We start from the raw sequence: 14,691 nt of genomic DNA, 5'->3' as shown, positions 1-14,691 counted from the left end.
TGCTATCAGGTTAGTTGGAGGGGACTACACAGCATATCACCGCCAGTTGAGTGTCGACACCAGTGGCCATACCGGCAAAAGCTTCTACCACGTCGAAGCCACATTTGTTTGCATCGCAATTCTTGCACATTTACCGCCTTTCTGCAAGGAATATTCATGTCTCCATGCTCATATATTCCATAATCATCTCGCCATGTCTTTGATACATTACGACAGTTTACTGTAAATGCAAACAGAACCCTGGCCGTTCCGACTCCAGACGCCCCTTTAACCCAACCCCTTCATCCCATTACGACACAGCCCACGCTACTCAGGCGTTGCACCCATCATCTAGAACTCCTCGACAGCGCAGTTGGGGTGCAGGACGTACACGACCTTCTGCGCCACAGCGGACGAGCCCTCGCCCGACGCCGCATCGCCGTCCTCCGTGCTCTGGCCACGGATAGCCATGAGAATGTTTTCCTGGTGCGCGCGCGAGTGTCAGCGTTCATATCGTAGAATATACATATATAAAAGGACCTTCTTCAGGTGCGCAAACAAAACAACTTACCCTGACCATCTTCTTCAGCACCATGACCACGAGCGCCCGCTCGTTGTGGTAGTCCTCCTCGCTCTGCAATTCTTCCTCCCTCTGCTCGAGGTACCAGTCGATCAGCGCGTCGCTCTCGACACCCTCGCCGGCGCCGGCCGTCTCGTCCTCGGCGACGTGCTGCACGACCGCGTTGACGATGGCGATGTACTTGTCGTAGGTGACGGTGACCTTGCGCTTGGCGGCTTGAGAGTCTCCGGCGGCAGCCTCGTCATCCTCGTCGGCCATCGAGGCCTCCCGCTCCGGGGCGGGGGCACCTGCGGCCTCGTCCGCAGCGCGGCGAAGCGCCGCGCCATCTTCGAGGGCTCCCTCGTCCTCCTCGTCGTCCATCTCGACGTCGTCATGCTCCACCGAGATGATACTCTGTCTGAGGAGATGGGAGGCCTCCTCGACCATGTCCGGCGTGATCTCTTCGACGCAGTTGGCCTTGGCGATGGCCTCGGACAGACGGATCATGGACTCCAATTGCCGGACAGTAATGCGGTAGCTGTTCTTGCCGGCGCCGCCCTGGGCATCGTCGGCACGCAGCTCGCGGTACTTCTCCACGAGGACCTCCTTGGCCTCGTCCGAGAACTCGGGCCTGAAGGTCCGCGCGAAGCGGATGTACCTCTGGAGCTGCTCCGTGCTAAACTCGGGCTCGACAGCCGCGTCCCGCAGCTGGTGAATACCAACAATGTGCTCCGCCAGGTGGCGGTCAACCTTCTCGTTGCACTCGTCGAGAATGACAAAGAAAAGATCGAAACGAGACATGATGGGAGCCGACATGTTGATGTTGGCACGGAGCGTAGTCTTGCGGTTGTAGCGGCCACCGACCGGGTTCGCCGCAGCAAGGATCGACGTCCGAGCATTGAGAGTGGCCTGGATGCCGGCCTTGGCGATGGAGATGGTCTGCTGCTCCATAGCCTCGTGGATGGCGACCTGATCAGCGATGTCCATCTTGTCGAACTCGTCGATCGCGCAGATGCCGTTGTCGGCAAGCATCAAAGCACCGGCCTCGATGGTGAACTCGCCGGTCTCCTCGTCTTTGACCACCGCGGCAGTCAAACCAGCAGCAGAGGAGGCCTTGCCAGAAGTGTAGACCGCTCGAGGGGCAAAGGAGCAAATGTACTTCAGAAACTGAGATTTTGACGTCGATGGGTCGCCGACAATGCAGATGTTGATATCGCCACGCAGTTGCATGCCCTCAGGGGTCGTCTTGTGCACACCGGACATCAGCTGCAACAGCAGACCCTTCTTGACAATGTCGTGGCCATAGACCATCGGTGCGAGGGAGGTGACTAGACGTGAGTAGATGTGGTCGCTGTGCACCATCTTTCGCAGATCCTCAATCTCGGAGGGCCCGTAAGAGCTCAAGACTGCGTCCTGGGCGTCTTGCATCGATTCGGCAGTGTCTGCAGCAGATGCTTGGGTGAGTGCAGCGATGATATCGTTGACTCCTCCATTCGCTGCTCCAAGGCTAGTGTTGTCAGGCGAGACCATGCACGACAAGAAGGCAAGACGATAAGTCAGATCCCTCACACCAAGAGCCTTGAGGCCAGACACGCCAGTACCACCAGCCTCGCCACCACGGGGCGCGTTCCTGTCGTCTCTGATGGCAGTCGGCCGCAGCCCAGGCAGACCCAGCTGGCTGACATCGGGCACGACGATTAAAGCTCCGGTGAAGATGCACTTCTCGCCTGCCTTTGCCCTGTCGACAATCTCGCCACGAAGGATGACATCCATTGTGCGTGGCATGCTTCCCGTGGGAATCTCACTGCTGTTCTCCTGGATGCGTACCTTCTGCCAATCGACGAAGGTCGATTGCCGGATATCTAGTTGCCAGGCCTGGCGGTTCTGGCATGTGACGTTTGGGCATTGAGTTGGCTCGGTGTACCGGAACGTCTGCTCCACGTTGGGCACGACACTCCTGCAGGCCTGGCATATGAACGTAGCCAACGAAAGTTCTGGCCGTACTTCCGAAGTACGGGTGACGGTGCCCGAGATAGACAGCAGCTGGCCAATGTTTGCAGCCCGGAGAGAACGGACTCGCGAGACGAGAGGCAGGTTATAGAAGGCGATTGAGAAGAGCTTGTCGGTCTGCTGGTTGCTCGTCTTGCTGCTCATATCTGACTGGCTAGCGGAGCCTGCATTGCTGCGGCCTGAACTAGTCTGGTTGCTCGAGGCAGTGGGCTGTCGGTGCTCGCGGAAGTACTGAGGCTCATACTTGGCAATCATATTGTGCAAGCCAGCAGTGAGGAAGGGGAGGAAACGGTAATACTGCCTCATTATACCGTCGGCCAGGCCACCATTCTGCCATGAGGCAAGGTGCTTGTAGTCGACGTAGAAGGTCGAAAGCGCATAGTTGCGCATACCGTGGATCTGTGCCACGTAGTATTTGTCGGTGGTAACGGCGCTGGAGGTAGGGACTCCAGAGGAAGCAGGGTCTTCGATGAAGCTAGATTGATGCACACAAGGTCAGAGGGCAATCACGCAGTGCCGTTCTAGAATTCTCAAGCATACCCCTCGATGAACGTTTGGAAGTGATCTTGAATCAGCAGGCCAATGCGGTCTTCGACCCGGGGAACGGTCGAGCCGTCGGCTGGGCGTCGAGACCTGCTGGGGATCTGATCGTCGGCAAACCCTTCGCCCTCGTCATCGCTTGGGGCGCCAGTATTCTCTGAGGGAGGACCTCGTGGCCTGCCGGCAGAGGAGGAAGGATAGAGCGAGCGCTGCCTCGGGGTGCCCATCGGCCTCGCAGGGCCGTCCGACATCATGAAGCCAGCGTCGCTAGACGTCGCCATTGCGGTGGCCATGGTTGTTGGATTTACTCCCAAGTAGCGCGACTCTTGGGTGAGCTTGATGACAACTTCTTCAGCCAGAGAATTTGTCGTCCTCAAGGGTTGGGTGTGCTTGCAAGGTATAGATTGTGCAATGTCTTGTGTGTCCTGGTCGCAGGATTTGGAGACAAGAGTGGCGGAGGGGCAGGAATCAACCCGAGCCAGGGTGGAAAGGGCGCGTGAGAAAACGCGTCAAAACGCGCTCAGGGGCTCAATTAGCGCGACTTTTTAATTGATTGCATATTGCGCTAAACCTATCCAGACCTGCCACCAGCCAGAGAACCCTTACCCTCTATCTAATCTTTCTGTACATACAAGTACAATGGAATCATAGCCGTAACTCCCTTTGGAGACATAACATAGTAGGTGTGCATTGGCACGCTTCTCGTGTGATGAATTATCCTCGTGGGCCAGGGAATAGGTAGTAAGTAGGTATGTGGCATGCTCTCGCAACTGTTCTCAAACTTGGACTCGACCTCAACTTCGCCAAAGCGTCCCGGGCAAGGTGGCATTTATTTAGAGCTGGAGAAGAGATTTGTCTCCGTTTTCATAGATGGTCTATCTAAAAGCACGCCGATTCAACGACTCAAACTCTCGTCACCTTCTGGCCTTTGTTGCCAAAATTGAGAGTTTGGGCTTGGCTACTGGGCCAGTCTCGTCGGCCGTCTTAATATCACCTAGGGACCCCCGTATGTCGTATATATCCTAGATTCCCCCCCAATCAGGATATTCCGGGGGGAAGAGCCTTGAGCGACTTTCGCCTAGATCTGCTCTATGGCGGGTGCCCCCGTATGATTTGCCATCTCTCAACCGGGAAATGAGCCCTGGTCAGGCAACGTTGTACCGTCTGGGTATTGGACATTCCCGGGGTCTTTTGATATGTTCAAGTCGAGACTTGCTCTCGAATCCCGTTCTTCGATGGCGGCGTGGAGCAAATCCTCGACTGGCAGGTTGTTTGACGCACTTGAAGCCTTTGGACCATCCCTCCCGGTGAAGGTAGTGTTACGAACCTCGCCTAGATGAAGCGCACCATACGGTGATCGTGGCTCAGTTCCAGTAATCTCCAAGTTCAGTCCTATCCCGCGTTGACTTCATAAGAATGCACCTGCGGCCTGTGAGTTCTTCTGGAGCCTAGCCCGGCGCGGGTTTGTATCGCCTCTCACCTGGCTCGCAAGCGTCAGCCACTCTTCCATGCCTCGCGCGTAGTGGTCGCCGCTATCGTCGGCTGCCCCTTCTTGCCTCCAGATGATCAGCTCGTCGAAGTCTGCTTTCTCTGCAATGGTCCCAATTTGAGGCTCGTCATCCTTGTCCACATCTATAATCTCAGGTTCGTCCGGGTGTGAGTTGGAGTGTTGTTTGTCGTCCAATCCTTTCTTCTCGACAACGACACCACGATAGCCCGGGGGCACTTTCACCGCTTGGCCTTCCAATTTTCGCCCACGAAAGTATGCAGTATGTTTGCCATCTGCATGAGCTACGGTCAGTCTCAAGAAGTACTGTCGCATTTGCAGCCCGACGCACCGTCGCTCGTCTTAGGGGCCCAGAAGGACTGCAGAGGCTCGATGCTGCCATCGTGGTGGACGCGACAAGGAAGTAAATGAGGAGTAATGTGGCATCGGTCGGCGCCAGTGGCCTTGATCTCTAACAACGGTTCCGACATGGCGAGATTGGGCGGAGTGGCAAATTTGCACAGGCGTAGCAATCAAGACAGTCAAGAGGGATGCTTTCAGTGTTCGATCCTCGAATGTGGTGGATCAGGATCACGGGCTGGTGGGCTGGAAAGATCCGACGCGACGCCAGACGCGACTTGGCCTGAATCAATCAAAATCAACGACAGGGGTCGGGTTATCTTATCGCCTAGATCTGGCGCATTGCTCCCAGGGCGGCGACTTGGCTCGCTTGGCTGACCTGCTCCCGAAATACTCTAATCAAGCTGAGCTAGGCTTTCACTCCAAACTGTACTTACGGAGCAGGTACCTAGGTAGCCTGGCAATGAAGTGATGGTCAGATTAGTTGACGGGCTGCTAACAGAAGTATAGGTACCTAAAGTACTTGACTATCCATCCAGCCCATCGGTTGTAGGTTGTGGGACAGCCCTTGCGAGTTCCAGAGCAAGGACATGCTAATCAGAAGGATGACTACGGCGATGACCATTGCTACCATCGTCTTCATGTCAGCACTCATTGAACCGGACTCTGTTGTGTCCCCGCTACGGCGGGCCCTATCTCTTGGCGATTTGACAGGAACCGCCGTAGTGCTGGATGTCTTGATGTCATGGATCCCGTCCACACAAGCGCAAGCGAGACCGAAAGGCCGCTAGGAATCGAGACACACGAGAACCATGCTGCAATATTACCCATTCAATTGGGACTAGAGGAGGGTAAAGCGGCCGCTGAACTACAACTACTGTAATTACTACGACTAGGTACTACATACCTGATGGACAGGAAACCTCGCTGCCCGGCGACAGGCACAGGCCAAGGAAGGAAGAATAGCTGGGCAGGGCAGCAGCAGCACCGCAGCTCCGGACTTCGTTCACGACTTTCTCCCGGGTTCAAAAGTTTCAGGGTATCGAAACGTTGCCGTCTTCGATGGAGAGGATATGTGATCCACTTTAGCAATGTCTCCAAAATCGGGCTATCTACTGGGGGATCTGTGTGGACCCCCGTCCATGAATGCATGAGAGTCCCACGAGTCCCTAGCTTCAGCCCGAACCATCCCCACCGCCGCACGGAACCCTCAGTACCCGCCGAGCCAACCTCCAGCAACAGTGCTCTTGAGAGTCCAGTTCATGGTGTGTTCTCTTCGGGTGCGGATGTCATGGCCGAGGAAGGTCAGGAAGACGTGGTGCTCAAACCCGGGCTTTGGTTGAGAAAATGGACCCGACGGCAGCTGACCGCCTCAACATGAGGGAGACAAGCAGGCCAAAGTTGTGAGACGAGGGCTGGGAAGCACCCGAGACAGCCATCCCGGCCAAAGCCCCTCCTCCGGTACCTCTGGACACCCCTGCTACTTGCGCAGGGCGGCTTGTGCCCCAGAATGGAACATTCAACGCACATATGCTTCAATACTATTCCCCTTCGAGGTAGAAGACTCGCTGCCGAATTGGACGTGATGTGCGCACTGATGAGGTCAATGAAACAGAAGACCCGCTGGGGCACGCAACAAGTGCAAGTGCATATGGATGTGTCCGATCCGCGTGGTTCGCCCGGTGGAGGACGGCAGGGCCCCTTTGCGCTCCAGAATGCGAGTGCTCCTCATCTGGCTGGCTATTGATAGCTCCTCCGTCCGCTCTCCGTGCCGTTCCCTTCTTGGCTTGCACCTGCCATCCTTACCTTGTCCTACATCGGAACCTGTCGCCTTGCTTCTTCGAGATCCTTGGCTTTGCACTCCCTTCCAGCTATCGAGCTGCCTTGATCACATCACCAACCTACAAGTCTACAACCGTCCAGACGTGAAACGTCTTCGTCCTTCCCTGGCTTCTTTCTGCAAGGTGTCGCGATCCTGTGCCTGACCATGTTTCCGGACCTCCCTGCTTCTGTGAAGCGGCCCTTGGCCCGCGGGTCTGATGTTGCTCGTGGCGTACTCGGCAGTCTGACCTGGGGGCCTGCCCTCTCCATTGCCAAACCGGCCATTACCTCTGTCTTGTCCCGGATAGAAATCGGAACCTTGCTGTTGGTGGACGAGCCGGCTCAGACCAGGATGGTCTATGGGCAAAAGCTGGCCGGGAACCCCAAGTACGCCGATTTCTCTACCGGGGTGAATGGGGTTCGCAAAGCCAGTACCGTCCCCCGTGTAGAATTGGTTGTTAAGGATGACTCGTTCTGGATGCGGCTCTTCCTGTTCGCCGATATGGGCTTCGCGGAAGCGTACATGTTGGGAGAGGTTGAGTGTGCCGACCTCACGGCTTTCTTCCAGGTAAGGCGTCTGCAAAACGTGTTCGCCACGCTCTCCGATGGTGGACGCTCGATCGTGTCGAGATGGGAGCGGCTAACACTCTCGACAACCTCCAGCTTTTCATCGTGAACAGGGAGCAGATGGGCAATGGTACGACTTGGTTCTCTTCAATATCGCACGCGCTCTCGAGCGTTGCGCGGTCCACAAACACGCTCGGGAACTCTCTTCTCAACATTTCGGCCCATTATGATATTAGCAACGATATGTTTGCCGCTTTCCTGTCGCCGGACATGACTTACTCGTGCCCGATATGGAGAATGCATACGGACCTGGATGAGCGGGAAGAGACACTGGAGGCTGCTCAGCTGACCAAGTTGACTCGTTTCATTGACGGCGCTCACATCAAATCTACGGACCACGTACTGGAAATCGGTACTGGATGGGGGTCCTTCGCCATTGCGGCCGTACGAAAGACAGGGTGCCGCGTGACAAGTCTCACGCTGTCCAAAGAGCAGAAGCTGCTGGCGGAGAAGAGGATTGCAGAGGCAGGCTTTGCTGATAGGATCGAGGTCTTGCTCATGGATTACCGTTCGTTGCCGGTGCCTGAGCAGCCGTACGATAAAATTGTGTCGATCGAGATGCTGGAAGCAGTTGGGCAGGAGTTCCTGGGCACTTACTTTTCTCACATGGACCGACTGCTGAAAAAGGACGGCGGCGTTGCCATGTTCCAATGCATCACCATGCCGGAGGGACGACATGAGGCTTACTCAAAGGGAGAAGAGTGAGTGGCCTGCTCAGAACCTGACGGAATTTACGCATCTCCACTAACCACGATGACCAGCTTCATCAATCACTACATCTTCCCTGGCGGCTATCTGCCTTCAATCACGCAGCTTCTGGATCACATTAGCAAGGAGTCGAAGGGGACCCTGATTGTTGAAAAGGTTGAGAACATCGGAGGCCACTACGCAAAGACGCTCCGCTTGTGGAAGGAAAACTTCTTGGAGAAGTTTGAGTCCCACATCCGTCCGGCACTGCAGAACGAGCATGCTGAGATGACACAGCGGGAAATCGAGGTGTTCAAACGGAAGTGGGAGGTAAGAGGCCAATAAGTCACCGCCGTTCCTCACTCCTTACTAACAAGATTGCCTAGTACTACTTCACGTATTGTGAAGCTGGATTTGTGACCAAGACCCTAGGAGATGTCATCATTACAGTCGGGCGAGAAGGTGCCTTGGAGCTCATGGAGGGGATTCCCATCTGATGATGGGTGATGATCAGGTTTGATTTAGATAATGACTAGGCCCGAGTCTTCGCTCGAGCTAGTCGGGGGGGTATCATTGCTATTTTATCTATTGGGAAAAGTTCTTGACGATAGATCCCTGCCAGCTTGACAGATGCCGATTGACAGACTAATAGAAATTCGTTGTTGATAGTCTGACTGTCCGAGGCTCTTCCACCACTATCTGGCCCAACTGTCTAGCGGTGCTTCTTCTTCTTGGATTTGCCACTGGACCTCGGTTTTGAAGACTGAGGGACAGTGTCTGGGAACCGGTTCGCGTGTTCGACATCAAACGCTGGCTTGAACCTCCTGAAAAGCAGCATAGCGACTCGGGCATCTTCGATACTTGAGTGCTGTCCCTTTTGGATCTCGACGCCCAGGATCTCCCTGGCGAGGTTCCTCAGGGCAGGCTTCCGACCGTGTCCGTACTTCTTGAACCCCGAGTATCGCGCCGTGTCTCTCACCAGCTTGAGCGGGTGGTCCAGCATCAACGCCTGCATGTCGTGCCGCAGGTCGTGGCCCACCACGATCCTTCCCTTGATCAGCTCGGCCACCTGCGATTGGACTTCTTCAAAGGTCCGCGCAGATGGCATGTCCTTGGCCGACACGCCGCTGACGGCTGTCCGCCAGTCTGCGACGCGCTCCTTGGGTCGGACGAACGAGTCGTAGACCTGCCGCCCGTGGAAGTCGACGATGCTCACGCGGGCCAGCGCGGACTCGCGGCCGCCGTCTCCCACGCCCACCATCTCGCAGTCCATCCCGACATACTTCCCCACCTCCAGGTCGGGAGTCAGGCCGGCGTTCGGGCGACACTCAGTAGCGCTCTTCAGTGACGAGGAGGAGGAGAGGAGCGACTTGGACGGCCCGGTGCCAAGACCGTATGCTTGCGCGATATCCTCAGGAGAGATGTCGTTGTCTGCGGCCCAAAGTGCGAGGGAAGGCGTGAGCTTGTGGCTGGTTTTCACGACATCCGGGACGGGCTGTGAGGACTGGGATATGCCCATCTTGTTGCTGGAAGCTTTAGGCGGCGGCGGCGCAGTTGGGCTGCCGGGCTTGCCTGTTCGCGCCGGTCTCCTTGGCGCCCCTTGTGATTTCTGTCCTGTTCGAGGCCGTTTTGACTGAGTTGCTTTGGTCTCTATGCTGTCTGGCGCAGGTCTTTTCTTCGGGGTTGAAGTAGTTGTCGTGGGCTCGGCTTTGATCTTGGCTTGCAACTTCTTCCAGTTTGAGGAAAGCTCTGAAGCCATCTTCACCGCTGTGTGAGGTGTACTGTTTTATGCTATATTCTTGAGAGCTCCCATGCTTTCTCGGGAGAGTACGAGATTATAGGTAATTGGTTGAGACTCGTCCTGAAAAATCGTTATTGAATCACTCGCGATGAAAATGGTGGATATTTTCATGTGAGTGGTCTTCTTCCACCAAAACCGACCTTAGGCGGCCAATCAATTTCTAAGCCGCTGAGAGGAGCCCCCAAAGGCGGGAAAGGTAGACGCTAATGCACACCGATAAGAGCGACGAACCCCGCCAAAATTTCTTTATCGCCTCCGATCTACAGGCGATAGTTAGCCGTCGACATCTCTCTCCAACCTCGCGCCGCCCGACAATCGCCTTTTCCATCAACTTTTCCATCAATTCCCATCCCAGAAGTTGTCGCGCAGCGCATCGCTTTGCCATCATGAGTCCCCACGCGGTGAAAGGCGACGCCGTCGTCGGCTCCGACGCGCCCCGCGAGAAGGGCCGCGCGACGCCCGACACGATCAAGGTCGGCTGCATCGCCATGGTCGAGAAGGAGGGCGTGCCGCGCCGGGCCGAGATCCTCAGCATCAAGGAGACGCGCAGCGGGCGGCAGTTCTACTGCAACTTTGACAACTTCAACAAGCGCCTCGACGAGTGGGTTCCGACGGCGCGCATCGACTTTGAGCAGGACGTCGAGTGGCCGAACCCGGACAAGGACAAGCCCAAGGACAAGAGCAAGAAGGCGTCTACGCAGAGCAAGCGGCCGCAGGTGTCGAAGAAGGCGCAGAAGAGGCCGCAGCCCGGGAAGAGGGAGCAGAGCGTTGCGTCAGAGGCTGGCACGCCGCACCCGTGGACTGGTAAGTGCCATACCTACGGCCCAAAGTCTTTTGTAGCTGTACGCTGACCAGACCGCACTATGCAGAATTCGTCGAGTCCCAGACGCCACTCAAGACACCAGCAGATGAGTTCCAGGAGAAGGCAACACCAGGAGAGACCAGCGCCACACCAGCCGGGGACGAGATGGATGTGGACGATGAGGACACAGACCAGAAGAAGAGCCGCCAGCCGTCCTTTAGTAGAGAAGACGAGATTGAGAAGCTCCGGACTTCTGGGTCCATGACACAAAACCCCACCGAGGTTTCCCGGATTCGAAATATCTCCAAGGTCCAGTTCGGAAAATACGACCTGTATCCGTGGTACTTCTCGCCATACCCAGAGGCATTCAACGCAGAAGACATGATATACATTTGCGAGTTCTGCCTCGGCTACTACGGCGATATCAAGTCGTTCACGAGACACAGGCAAAAGTGCACGCTCCAGCATCCTCCCGGAAACGAGATCTATCGGGATGCCAATGTATCATTCTACGAGATCGACGGCCGACGGCAGCGTACCTGGTGCCGAAATTTATGTCTGCTATCCAAGATGTTTCTGGATCACAAGACGCTCTACTACGACGTTGACCCTTTCTTGTTTTATGTCATGACGCACAGAGATGAGAAGGGCAATCATTTGACCGGGTACTTCTCCAAGGAGAAGGAGAGCGCCGAGGGCTACAATCTTGCTTGCATCCTCACCCTGCCGCAGTTTCAGAGGAAAGGATACGGCCGAGTCCTGATCCAGTTCTCGTATGAGCTCTCCAAGATTGAGGGCAAGCTCGGGTCGCCTGAAAAGCCGCTCTCTGATCTGGGCCTGCTCAGTTACCGACAGTATTGGACGGAAAATATCGTGGACCTCCTCGTCGGCTTCAACGAGCGGGATGAGAAATGCAGCATCGAGACGATCGCCGCGAGCCTGGCGATGACGACCCAAGACGTGGAACACACGCTTCAGGCAATGAAGATGCAAGTGTACCACAAGAACGAGCACAAGATCGTCATCCCGGAAGCGCTGCTGGTGGCGAGAGAAAAGTCCAAGGCCAAAGTAAGGAAGATTGTCGAGCCGGAGCGGATCCAGTGGAAGCCGCCCGTCTTCACGGCGGCATCCCGTACATGGGGTTGGTAGATTTGGCCTCCAGAGGAAGAGAGAGCTTTTGCCCTGGGGCCGGCATGTAGTTATGAAATACGATACCCATATAATAAACACATCTCGCCCATCGCAGCCACTAGCATTTGGGAGCCAGTAAAGTATGAGATGTAGAGGAGTGGTCGACGGTCACAGTTGCAGATAGAGTAAACTTCGTATAAGGAGTAGTAGAGCACACTCATTGGAATTACAAGCTGTAGTACTAATCAGGCCTTGGGACCGATTCCGATCAATCGAAGATGCGACTCGTGCAAGGCACTGTAATGATAGGATGTTCGAGCTGTTCTCTTGCCCTTCGCCCTCTCTTCCCGAAGGAAGACGAGTAATAATGAGTCTGGACGAAGGGCCTTCTTCTGACGATGATCCCAGAGGGATCTTTAATCTACCAACGCTCCGTTAGGAGACTTGTCCTGGGATGGACATAGCTCCTGCTGCCCGAATGGCAGCATCGTTGGGAAAGCAAGTGTATGAAAGGGGGATAAAGGAGAAATGATTGCACAGGACGGCATTGTACGGGGCACTTCCACAGAAAAGAAAAGGTAAAATGGTATCTGATTCATCGGTCGATCTAAACCTGATCTGCCCTTACCGATGCTGTTAAAGTCAAGGTTGTAAAGTGCAATAATCCTGCCGGACGCCACGCTCGAGTTTCCGCAAAAGAGAGGCCCTCTGCCTTACCGATCATTAATCATACAGTGTGCAATTTGCATGCGAATCGCCAAGTCGCTCTTGGAAGTGACTAATCCGCGATATGCTGGAACAGTGGTGAGATGGACTCGCCAAAGTGATTTCGGCGAATGGCCTCGGCCAGCAGGTATGACAGGTCTATAACGACCAGCTTGCCGGTATGCCTTGCCTTTTCCTCGCTGATGGGGTAACTGTTGGTGACGACAATCGAGTCTATGCAGTCGCAGGCTTGCATCTGTTGCAGACAGTCGCCGCCAAAAACGCCATGAGTGGCGATGCAGTAGACCTTCTTAGCCAGGCCCCTCTTGACGACAGTCTCGGCAGCAGCGATCCAGGACCCTGGCTTATCAATCATGTCGTCGATGATCAGTACTGTACGGTTCTTAACATCACCAACTAGGGTGATCATGTGCTCGATCTTTGGGTCCTTGAGCTTATCTTCTTCGTCAGAGCTCTCCTCAGCATCACCGGATCCACCAAGCGCGTGAGGCTCGGGACGGAAGAATGAGGAGGCGTGCGACATGGTCATTGGGTCTTCCTCTGGGATGCTGGTATCAGCGGTTGAACCTTCTGGGGAAGGGAAGAAATCGTCCTCGACGATGTGCCCTTGGACCAGACGGCCGTGCGTGACCTCGTGAGCGCGTCTGTCATTGTACTCATGATCCTCTTCTGTCTCGGCGGCAGGAGAACCTGCGTGATGAGCATGGTGAGCATGTGATGACGAGCGCCGACCATCAGCAGTGCGCATTGACAATCCATTGACTCGTTGAGGAGAGCCTTGCGAATCTGTGACAGTTCGAGGAGCCCGGCGGTCTGGTCTTGCAGCTGTGCTGTCTTCGGCGGGACGTTGCTTCGGTGGGGTGTGAGCATCCAGGATAGGTTGTTCATCGAAGCCGTCCAAGTGATTCAATATCATGCTTGCCGACATGTTATTTCCTCTGCGCCGATCCGTTGTGACCATACCGAAGTTGAGCTTCAGGGCGTCGGCTAGCGAGGTGACGCGCTTGGTACCGCCGGCATTCTTGGACACAACAACTGCTTCCTTCCAGTTGGGAACATTATGGCGGATCCAGCGAGCGATCAGCGGTTCCGCATGGAGATTGTCCACAGGACAGCGGAAGAAGCCTTGCATCTGCGAGGCATGAAGATCGACAGTGACGACGTGGTTGACACCCGCCACGCCAAGGAGGTTGGCGAGCATCCTGGCCGTGATGGCGCCCCGGTGTGACTTTTTCTTGGATTGCCGACTGTAGGGGAAGTAGGGCATGACGGCTGGCCATCTGTCAGTTAAGATGCAGCAGAATTAGGCTGGAGCAAGGCCAGGCTGACCTGTGATCTTGTTTGCAGACCCTCCTTTGCATGCCGAGATCATGATCAAAAGCTCCATAATGGTGTCGTTGATGTGAGGGCTGCCTGACTGGACGACGAAAACATCCTTTTCGCGTACGCTATTCAGAATCTTGACGCTTGTCTCGCCCTATGTAGCCGGGTACATGGTCTGTCAGCTCTCTGATCAACTCAATTGGCACACAAAAGTCCCAGGGCCTGCCCGTGACAGCGCCTGCAGCCTTCTCGGGAGAGGTGGCATGGCTGAATCGAGTCTCAGCCTGTGCGTGAGGGGAGCACCAACATTGGCAAATTGAGACAGCTCCGCCTCAGCAGGAGCCATGCCCAGGTTCTCGCATATCTTGCCGGTGAGGACTGGGCACGAGCTGCCCGGGAATACGAGAGTGTTTCTCATGGTCGCAGGCAGCCGAGAAGGGTGTGGTTTGAGGGATGTGATGTCAGTGTGCACCTGGACCGGGCTGGGAGAAAAAAGTTTCGGGGGTGGGAAAAAGGCGAAAGAAATAAAGCTTTGAAAAAATCGGGTGGATTTGGACCAAGGCCTGTGTGGGGCAGGCGCACAGGGAGACAAGCAGACGAGAGGTACGCCTATCTTTCCAAATGTGTGGGGAGGCAAGTGCATGATTGGATCAAGCCATCCTCGAAACTTCAGCTTGTCCGTTTCGCTTACTCGGAAGACGGGACGTATAAGAGAAAAAAAAAGGAAACCAGATCAAATATCAAAAGGAAGGAAAGCCGCCTGCTTGGAGCTGATAAGCGTGAACAGACATCCTATGGAGGCATCAAAGCCCATCACTCCCTAGAGCATGTCTCGCTGC

General features: G+C 55.4%; 6 protein-coding genes across 6 annotated transcripts; 2 read left to right on the top strand and 4 right to left on the bottom strand.

Moving 5' to 3' along the window:
• Nucleotides 1–330: 330 nt before the first annotated feature.
• Nucleotides 331–3,369, bottom strand: E0L32_004862 (uncharacterized protein; the record flags this gene model as incomplete). The annotated part of the gene is made up of 3 exons (XM_031139319.1): nt 331–462; nt 551–3,023; nt 3,089–3,369. The coding sequence occupies 3 exons, from the start codon at nt 3,367–3,369 to the stop codon at nt 331–333; spliced, it is 2,886 nt and encodes a 961-aa protein (XP_030996743.1).
• Nucleotides 3,370–4,211: 842 nt separating this feature from the next.
• On the bottom strand, nt 4,212–5,065 carry E0L32_004861 (uncharacterized protein; the record flags this gene model as incomplete). The annotated part of the gene is made up of 3 exons (XM_031139318.1): nt 4,212–4,466; nt 4,569–4,870; nt 4,927–5,065. 3 exons carry the CDS (start codon nt 5,063–5,065, stop codon nt 4,212–4,214), a joined length of 696 nt encoding a protein of 231 aa, XP_030996742.1.
• A 1,856-nt stretch (nt 5,066–6,921) lies between these two features.
• Nucleotides 6,922–8,566, top strand: E0L32_004860 (uncharacterized protein; the record flags this gene model as incomplete). Its single annotated transcript, XM_031139317.1, has 4 exons — nt 6,922–7,323; nt 7,419–8,083; nt 8,144–8,399; nt 8,456–8,566. 4 exons carry the CDS (start codon nt 6,922–6,924, stop codon nt 8,564–8,566), a joined length of 1,434 nt encoding a protein of 477 aa, XP_030996741.1.
• A 215-nt stretch (nt 8,567–8,781) lies between these two features.
• Nucleotides 8,782–9,828, bottom strand: E0L32_004859 (uncharacterized protein; the record flags this gene model as incomplete). The annotated part of the gene is made up of 1 exon (XM_031139316.1): nt 8,782–9,828. The coding sequence occupies one exon, from the start codon at nt 9,826–9,828 to the stop codon at nt 8,782–8,784; it is 1,047 nt and encodes a 348-aa protein (XP_030996740.1).
• A 428-nt stretch (nt 9,829–10,256) lies between these two features.
• E0L32_004858 (uncharacterized protein) lies at nt 10,257–11,821 on the top strand (the record flags this gene model as incomplete). Its single annotated transcript, XM_031139315.1, has 2 exons — nt 10,257–10,674; nt 10,740–11,821. 2 exons carry the CDS (start codon nt 10,257–10,259, stop codon nt 11,819–11,821), a joined length of 1,500 nt encoding a protein of 499 aa, XP_030996739.1.
• Nucleotides 11,822–12,581: 760 nt separating this feature from the next.
• On the bottom strand, nt 12,582–14,270 carry E0L32_004857 (uncharacterized protein; the record flags this gene model as incomplete). Its single annotated transcript, XM_031139314.1, has 3 exons — nt 12,582–13,801; nt 13,859–14,006; nt 14,061–14,270. The coding sequence occupies 3 exons, from the start codon at nt 14,268–14,270 to the stop codon at nt 12,582–12,584; spliced, it is 1,578 nt and encodes a 525-aa protein (XP_030996738.1).
• Nucleotides 14,271–14,691: the final 421 nt, after the last annotated feature.

The sequence above is a fragment of the Thyridium curvatum genome, assembly GCF_004353045.1.
Source record: "Thyridium curvatum strain D216 chromosome Unknown NODE_24_length_455711_cov_82.946811, whole genome shotgun sequence".
Lineage (NCBI taxonomy): Eukaryota > Fungi > Ascomycota > Sordariomycetes > Thyridiales > Thyridiaceae > Thyridium > Thyridium curvatum.
This window is presented reverse-complemented; position numbering and strand designations above follow the sequence as displayed.